At 26.4% G+C, this 9,788-nt stretch overlaps 1 protein-coding gene across 1 annotated transcript; it reads right to left on the bottom strand.

Moving 5' to 3' along the window:
- On the bottom strand, positions 1-2,865 carry LOC124945963 (septum-promoting GTP-binding protein 1-like). Its single transcript, XM_047486507.1, has 6 exons — positions 2,443-2,865; positions 2,246-2,369; positions 1,254-1,350; positions 1,144-1,183; positions 975-1,058; positions 1-261 (listed from the first exon to the last, which is right to left on the bottom strand). Exons 1-6 carry the CDS (start codon positions 2,815-2,817, stop codon positions 94-96), a joined length of 888 nt encoding a protein of 295 aa, XP_047342463.1. The 5' UTR covers positions 2,818-2,865; the 3' UTR covers positions 1-93.
- Positions 2,866-9,788: the final 6,923 nt, after the last annotated feature.

Raw genomic sequence — 9,788 nt, 5'->3', positions numbered from 1 at the left:
TTTAACATATTTTCCTCTTTTTTATTGTAATAAAATAAAAACTGAATCATCGATCATTATCTATGATATTCTAGCTGATCTGTACATGATAATCTAGCAATGATCAATGATAGGTTCTCCTGGATTCAAGTTCCTATCAATAGTCCAAGAAAGGTTAAAAAGCTTGGCAGTTATGAATTTGAAGATCTTGCTCACGTTGATATTATGTGTTGAACTCGAAAAGAAAAGACTCGCGTTCATCATTCTTGCATATGCCCTTGCCTGCAGTGCATAACAAACTATCGATCAATTCGGCCTTAATCTAGACTCTAAACTAATGTATATATATTAATAAAGATGATGAGATTATTTAGATTAAAACAAATTAAACAAATATAAATATATAATGAGTATTATCTGTTTTTTGAAAGAGATCTAGCTAGCATACTTTGATACTTATGTTATAAGATTTGGATTAATGATGGAATAATGATTAGATAGTAAATTATTTCAAATTCAAATAACCCATATCAAACTAAGCCGCAATTATGTAAGAGTTGTTTAGTTTCAAGGATTTTTATTTATTGATAAACATTCAAATATAATAAAACTTATCTTAATGATAAAGATAAAAAAATAAATAGACTCAACCACCTATATGTATAATATAATAGATAAGGTCATTTTATTTGTTATACCCAAAAATATCAAACTAAACTAATATCTTAAACGAATATATGATCTCTTATATAGTTTTGATATAATAAAATCAATATATTAGAATTAGATTTTTAAAAAAGTTATTGTTTATTATTATTTATAAACTTCATCTAAGCTTGATTCTTTACCATTACATTTTGTTTGATTTTTTTTAATGTAAAAAGTTAAAATAATTTTTATAATCATAATTTTCAGTCCAACATAAAACGTTTGAAATGAAAATTGAACTCGTGGTTGGATCGACACCCTAAACGACTAAATCCAAGTAATAATACCTGTATAATTATTGTCGTTTGCAAATCCGGTGGAAGTTGGACGAAATCATCAAACTTAGTCCCAATTAATATTGGAATTGCTGCCTATAATCCAAACAATCAAAATAAACTTAAATTCAAAATCTAAATATAAAAATGATAAATTGAGGAGTAATTAAATATTTATTACCTGATTCCATTTTCTTGCTTGGGTATACCAACCAATAACACTGCAATTAATTAATTAATTATAGGTTGGTTTAATTAATGAATTAATCTCAGTAATTAATTATTAATTACCTATTAAGAGTACACCGACTTGTAAGATCAAACATAAACAAGATTGCCACTGCATCCTTGCAAGCCATAGGCACCTGATCCCATGACATGCTGTCACCTGCATTAATTATTTAATTATTTAATAATCTCACCTACCTTACCAATGGTCATCAACAAGAATGGATCATAAAATTAAAATAAAATTCACCATGCTAGTTGAAATAATCATACCTTTTATTTTTTAATTTAGAAATTATTTTGATGGATAATTTGAAAAAATTGATTAAATTATATTTGTTTTTAATTTATCTTTATTTTTTCTTAGGCCTTATTTTAATCAAATATATTTCATTAATCTCTTATTCATCGTATTACTAATTCATTAATTAAAATATTTTTTTTATTTAAAAATATATATTTATTATTATTTTATATTAATATTTTAAAAATAATTATCAAAAAATTCTCCAAATCTTCAAAATAACCATCAGTCATTTGTTTTAAAATAACTCAAATTATTTGAATAATCTCAACCCTTATATACGATTTTTTACACAATTCTGGACAAAATTTTATTGACTATTTCGGTTTGACCGAAATTTTGTCTATCCTATCAAATATTCTATAAGTATTATCCTACTTTCTACTATTATAAGTTATAAAGTGAATTGATTAATAACATAATTTTAGACTTTGAAGAGTGTCTATAAAACTTCCTATTTTAATATAAAAAATTAATTCCTTATAAGCTTTTTGTATGATTCTATATAAATGATGCATTATAACTCATTAAAGTTACTTAAAGTGGTTTTTTTTATTATTGTTCGATTCATATAAAAAATTTACTTAGTTGGAATAATGATGATGGTGGGAACAGGAACATGACCTTAAATGTGGATAATTTATCTCAATCTATATACTAAATTATGCATTAATTAGCCATAACATCAGTACTTGATAAAAAAAAAATTAATTAATTTCTATTTTTTATCAAATTTAAGAAACAAACAAACCTCCAACATCCCATATTCTGAATGCAATTCTTGCTCCTTGGACAAATAATGTTTTGTCCATCAAATTTAACCCTTTCATATCCAACCCTATGATCTTGTTTGGATCATCACCCACATATTTGATCTGAATAATTATATAAAAAATAATTCATTACATTAATATTAATTAATTGATTAAATGAGAAAACAATCATTACCACAAAGCTTGTCTTTCCAATTTGACAATCACCCAAAACACTAATTTTCAAGGAGACCAAATCAGAATCCGAGTCGTACCCACTACTACCACCGCCGCCGGCCGTCGTCGTCGTCATCGGCGACCAGTTATCCGGTGGTTCCAGATTCTCGCCGGAAAGAGAAGAAGTGGGTCGGCTAGAAAGACGTCGATATTTATGACCCTGTCTTCCCCCGGCGGTGGAACAAACAAGAATTCTGTCCCAAATAAATCTGAAGAATTGCCGGAAAATAGAGAATCTTTCGATGACTTTCCACCGGATGTTAACACGAACTACTCTCCGGCAGAGTTGTTTCATCTTTCCGGCGACTTCTTCACCACCAGCATAAGAAGTCATTTATCGTGGGAATTGGATTCTTGTTTTCTCTCTCTTCATGGTTGTCTGCTTTGGTTTTACTGTTCTGTTTTGGGTTATTTTATTAAGATGTAAATATGTCCAAAATGCCGGCCTTTCTAATTAAGTACAAAATTTGACTTGAAGGGTATAAATGTAATTTCATAACACAATTATTAATACTTTAATGCTGATTTTAACTTTTTCTAAAGAATATTTTTATTTCTTTACATATTATTAATATTAAAGTTTATATACATAGAGTACGTAATCAAGAATTTAATATTTTTCAACCACGACTTTAAAATTTAAAGTGATACAAACTCTAATATTCCTCATCTCCCTAATTTTTATTTATAATTTTGTTTTTAAGTCAATAAAACTTGTAAATATATGAACTTGTAGAGTTTAATGAGATAATTAGTCATATATTAACTATCAAGAAACAAGTAAGTAAGAAGACATTAAAAAATTTAAATTTCTCTTATTCATGTTGAGACCATTGTAATTGTTGAATTGGTATCCACGTAAATGTCATTATTTTTTGCTTTTCTAGATCAAAGATCACCTCAACCCAATCTGGATTCATCAAATCTCTGGATTATAAAGATTTACAACAATTTTATTTAATCAAATTTACAAATTTAAAAAGAAAAAATATTATAATAATGAAGTCACTATGGTTTCTTGTATGTTTCATTTTAATTGTTCTTAACCGTACATCTATGTAAGAATCAATTGCAGATAAGGAGATCATCTTGCTAATAATACTCTATGCAACCATAATGATTGAAATATATAAATATATAAATATATATTATATTATATTAAATATTTATTGTAATATATATAAAATATTATTTAAATAGTAATAATATCCTTAATATATTATATTATTATTATATTATATAATTAGTTTCTTATAAACTGAATCTAATATTTATATAATAGACTTAACTTATTTAATTTAATATATCGTTCAATATAAATTCTTTCATTTATTCTAACATGGTATCATAGTTAAAATTTTGTTCTTGAACTACACTATTTAGTCTTTCGCTGTCTTCATCAATGGTTACCTTAGCTATTGATGGAGGGCTCTAATTGTTATTATTATTATTATATTTTTTAATAATATATTTTTTTCTTTTTAAATAATTCTGTTGATATTCCTCGACAATCATATTCTTTAAGTTTGTTTTTAGTTGTTGATTTATCTCAGTAATTAATGCCATATTTTTATTTGTGTTAATACAATAATATGTACTTCCTTATTGCTTATTTAATCAACACACTGTCATTCTCTCGTTAGAATGAGTTTTACAGGTGTTGTTTGACCCCAACATTCTATTCTTATGAGATTCTACATTTTTCGCTGGTTTTCTTTAATGCAGCACACTGTCATCACATCGTTGGATGGATTTCGAGACTCGCGAGTAACTTCGGAGTTTATTCGGTTATTGTTTCACCCCAACATTTAATGCCCATATGATTTTACATATTCGCTGGTTTATCAGTCAACACACTATCATCCTAAAACTGGATGGAACTCAAGAGTATATGAAGTTTGAAGAATACACCATCAACATTTCGTCTTCAATCTCATGGTGTTTAAACGTATTGCATCTTGAGTTTGAAGAGAGATGTTAGAATATAAGATAATATATGTGTAAAGTATTATCACAATATTATATAAATTGTGATAATATTATTAATATATTATATTATATTATATCATTATTATATTATATTATATTAGTTTCCTTATAAGCTCAATCTAATATCTATATAATAGACCTAATTTATGTTATTCAATATATCATTCAGTACAAATTCTTCCCTTTATTCTAACATTTATATTTTCAGTTATGTTGTAAAATAGAAATAGAGTTGAATATATATATTTTTAGCTCATAATTTTCACAACATAAATTAAATTTTGTTTCTCGATGGTAAAGCTTTTGTCATTGTAAATGATAGTTTTTAGAGATTTTTTGAGATCGAGTGTCCGAGAGATCAAATGGTGATCCACTCTTTTCTTTTTTGTTTTTCATTGTTATGGAATCTCTCTACAAAAATAATGGTCTTTAAAAAAACACGAGACTCAATAGTGGAGTGAGTTGTGGGACAAATTATATTATTTTGACATATTATATTTACACGCTATGCTTGGTTTAGGTCACCTACATGATTTATAAGAATCTTCAAAATATTTTATAGTTATTCGTAAGGACGGACCCAGGATTGGATGGTGGGGTGGGTTTAAAAAAAATTAGGGTGGACTTAAATAAATAACGAAAAAAATTGGATAAAATGAGTTAATAAATGTAAGTTTTACCATTTTTTAATAATAAAATAAATAAAATAATGAATTCTATTGATTTTTTTTTAAAATTAGGGGGTAATGTCACATTTTAACTGTGTTTTTTTTTTCGGGGTGGGCTTCAGCCCACCCGAACCCCTACATAGATCAATCCCTGATTATTTGTTGTCTATTTTGGTTTTCGAATTGATCTTAATAAGTTAGACATATTTTTTTTCATATTTTGTTTCAAATATGAGAATGATGAAGTTGACAAATGTTTTGGGTTCAGAATTGATGTTCTTTCGTTAACCTATTTTGGTATGTCATTGAGTGTTATATTACGATTCAAAGTTTCTTAAGACTCGATTATCAATAAAATGGAATGTAAAATATCTAGATGGAAAAAAAATCTTGAAAGGGGTCGGGTAATCCTCATTAAAAAGTTATTGTCATCTATGTCCACACATATGATTTCTTTATTCAATATCTCCAAAAGTATGGCGGTAAAAATTGAGAGAATAATGTGTAAATTTCAACGAGAATCTTTCAATTCATCGTTTTGTCATCTAGTGGATTAAAATAAGGTTAAATGTTTTAAATTCAAGGATATCTGAATATTCGGGACCTTGTTTCCTTTAATAAAGTTATCTTCTATCGAAATGGTGTAGTAGATTTACAACGAAGTCGAATAGTCTTTGAATATCAATGATCAAATGTAAATATTGTCAAGATTGGTCTAGTTAGTTCACCAAAATGTCTAGTTATTTTGTGGGGTTAAGTATTTGGAGGAAAATTTATTTTATGTGGAAATATTTTTACGAGTAGTTAAGATTCTTTGTAGGGATGGATCTTCGATCAATTTTTTGGAAGACAGTTAGAGTACGTAGTATTAAAAGTATAGCTACAGTGTATCATGAGCTTGTTTCCATTTCTATATGTAAAAATGTCGAAATTAATGACATGTTTGATAATTTGTCTAGTGATTTTGCTAGCCGAATTAGACATAAAAAGAGGTTAAACATTAAGGATAATTATTTTCATAATATAGTTTACTTTGGTAGGATGCAAACTAGTGTCTTCGTCGTCTATATAAGACGTTGTGCGCTGACAAGACATTAATAGTTTACCTGTGGAATATTGATACAATTTGTTCGTTAAGATGATTTCATATGGTTTTTGTTGAGAGAAACTTTCGGAGTCAAAGACTTTATCTAATATCTCGTTCTTTGGATGAAGCGTTATTTACGGTGGAATTTTTACGGATGATATGTACATGAAAAATGTTGTATTATAGTTAGTCTTATGTGCCACGAGAAAGTTGAATCGGCAACTCATTTACTTTTGCATTGTCGAGGAGTAACTAATATTTGTAATCTTTTGTGAACTGTTACTAGGATTAATTAGATGATGCTCGAGTCTTTGGATAGTTGTTGGAAGTTTGAATTGATATTGTTGATGACATACCTACATATTTGAGTTACCATTCCAATTATTTTCTATTGAACTATTTGATTTGAGAGAAATCGTCGAACTTTTAATGATCGTAATTGTTCAATGCGTATCATTCATAATGTTCTTATTATGATGTTGTCTGATATTCGTCCCCAAAAGTCGGAAGAACCGGTCAGAGGAGTTAATCGTTTTTCTCAAGAATCTACGAGCTCAATAACCTATTGAGTAACGCGCGATTGTATTCTATTTTTTTTCCTCATGTCATTTTTGTCGTTATGCTTAAACCATTCTTATTATTTTAATATACCTAAACTATTTTAAAATAAAATAAAATAAAATAATTTTATTATTTTTAAAAAACGTTCAAAACTATACTGTCTATACTCACTCTAAAAATATAAATGAAAGATAATCTAGTTGCATTTGATTAGGACGTCAATTAAACAAAGAAAGATTGGGTGGGATGCAAGTTTTGGTTACAAATGGCACAAACATATGGGTATGGAGGTCCATTTGTCATATATATATAGTCTCTCACCCATAATTATTTGTTACCTAATTTAATAAAATTGGATTAATTAAAATGATATGTAGAATCATAACTATGCCTTGTTTGGTTTAAGATTATTTTCATTCAAAATTGGTCAACTAAAATATTAAAATACTTTCAGTTTAAAATTATTATTTTTTCTTTTATTTATATATATTAATACTTTTAAGATTTTTTTTAAAAATAAACTATGTTAAAACACTGAATATTGTACTCGTTTGAATAAGAGTGATAAAAGGTTAATAATACGAAATATATAAAAATAAATTGTAATAAATTGCTTAAAATTTTAAAATAAAAATAAAAAAATGGATTAATCTAAGTATATTTGTGTACAATTTAAAGTTATAAAATCAATACAAATTCTTATAATTATATACACGTATATTATAAAGTTAGAATACGTCAATAATATAACAATAATAAGTTAATATTACGAAAATTATTAAAATTGTCGAAATCATTTACGATATTTTAAAATAAAAAATTCAATGTTTTTCAAATTCGTCATTTAACACTCAAATAAATCTATCCAATTCGAACCTAGTCAGCAGTGTGAGATTGAATAATTAAGTTAGATGTTTTATAATATTAAATTATATTTATATTTGTTGTAAATGAATAAAAAATTTATAAGTAAATTTTGTATCCAAGTTTATCTATATATTAACAATATATAAGCATTATAATTTGCAATCTTTAATTCGAAAATAAACTAACAAATATATTAAATCTAATTTTAAACAACTTGTTGTTTTTTCATGTATGTGTTTCTTGGGTCTCATTTGTGTTCTATTGTTTTGATTAATAGTCTTTTTTTCTTTCTTAAATTTCTTCAAAGGCTTAAAAAATAATATAAAAAGAGTAATACCAAAATTTACATGTAAGAAAGTCGTGAGTCAATCAAAAATAGCCAATGCCCGAAACAATATTATTAGTATAGTAACAAACACCAAATTAAAGAGGTCAATTTGTTAAGCAACTTAGTCAATTCGAATTAGAGGGGATGAATCTCGATGCTCAATTATGGTTGGAAAGACATCCTTTGATTCATTGCTCGTCAATTAATCGTTCTATATGAGAAAATCCTAACCATTAACGTAATTGTTTTTGACCTCTTGACTCATTTTGATCCTAAGTCCTTTTGGTGGGTGTAGGCTTCATTCTAGTATATGTCACTTGTTATTATCCCATTAATATTAACAAAGGTTATATATAACCAAGAGAGTTTCCCATATAATTTCACGAGGGGGAGCCAAAAAAGGATAACATAAAGAACTGGGAATTCATCGCTCTGATTGGTGGATCTAGATCTTGAGATTTCTCATACAATTTCTCTTAACTTTATCCAAAAGTACCATGTTAAGTAATTTATTTAAATAGTTAGTGGATGTATTAATTAATTATATACTAAAGGGATAGTACAATGTCCCAACACTACAATTAGTAATATATTTAGTTGTGACTTATTAAAAATATCTTGTAAAAATTAAAGTTTGTATCATAACAAAGTTCTAGTTAGAAGTTAGGTTCACTTTAGGTGTGGTATCACCATCATTTGACCATGCTTTTATTCATTAATAATTTGTTTTCTTTGTTTAGCTTTAACTTTGCAATCTTCACTACATTTTTATCTTATTTGTTTGGGGGTATAATTGTTATGTATATTCTTATATATAACTTTTCATTTGTTCGAAGACAACCTTTGTGGTTTGGAAGTCATATGGCCGGTATGTGGTGGCATTGAAAGTGGCTCATTGCCCATAGAGAGACGTTCATCGAGATTTGTCAACCATCAAAATGTTTAAACTCTATTTAACAATAAAATAAAGAGTTTAAGTTAGAATAAAATTATACTAATGTGTTATCCTATAACAATGAAAAGACAAGTTGGTGGAATTAGTTTTAAACAATGATGGTAGTTAGAACCACTAATTAATGACTAGTGATTAATTATTAGATTGATAAAGAAGTTTTAGTACTTGACCACTCACCCACCCTCATCAAATTCCTTAACTTTACCATCATTTTCTAACTTAAATTTATATAAAAAGTTTGTTACGTGTTCTTTTAATAGGTAAACTATTTCATTAATTAGTCTGGTGTACTAAACGTAATCTAAGTTGAGAAATTTGATTGTTTTGTGTTTTAACTATAGTTATTTTTTTAATAAAGTATTTAAAATAGGTCGAATTAATATATAAAATTGAACTTTGAAACTTGTCATATCAAATTTCAACTTTCACATTTTTAGTCGCACCAAACTTTTGTCTTAGTTAAACCATGATTTTTTTTTTAATACTTCTACCTAAATATAAATATATGCATATTATTAAATAAAAACTGAAGTCTAAACTAAAATTTAATTTTCATATATTTGTCTGTTTTTAGTGTTATTATAAAATATTATAAACACACTGAGCCAGGAAATAAAGTTTGGGTGGGCTTAAAAAAAATTTGGATTAACTTAAAAAGTAATGAAATTTTTTTGAATAAAACTAGTAAATAAAGATAAATTTTACCAATTTTTAATAATTAAATAAACAAACATTGAAGTATATTATTTTTTTAAGAAATTAACGAATATAGTCAAATTTGAACAGTAAAAAAAGTATATATATATATATATATATATATATTTTTTTTTTTTTTTTTTTGTTTTCGAGG

The sequence above is a fragment of the Impatiens glandulifera genome, chromosome 7, assembly GCF_907164915.1.
Source record: "Impatiens glandulifera chromosome 7, dImpGla2.1, whole genome shotgun sequence".
Taxonomy (NCBI): domain Eukaryota; kingdom Viridiplantae; phylum Streptophyta; class Magnoliopsida; order Ericales; family Balsaminaceae; genus Impatiens; species Impatiens glandulifera.
The sequence above is the reverse complement of the archived record's forward strand: the minus strand, read 5'-3'. Positions and strand labels throughout refer to the sequence as shown.

Excerpts from the sequence above, each read along its gene's own strand:
- LOC124945963 (XM_047486507.1), bottom strand. The coding sequence starts at position 2,817 with ATGACTTCTTATGCTGGTGGTGAAGAAGTCGCCGGAAAGATGAAACAA. Across the intron at positions 2,370-2,442 it reads TTGGAAAGACAAGCTTTGTG|ATCAAATATGTGGGTGATGA; the intron begins GTAATGATTGTT and ends ATAATTATTCAG. Across the intron at positions 1,184-1,253 it reads AGTCGGTGTACTCTTAATAG|TGTTATTGGTTGGTATACCC; the intron begins GTAATTAATAAT and ends AATTAATTGCAG.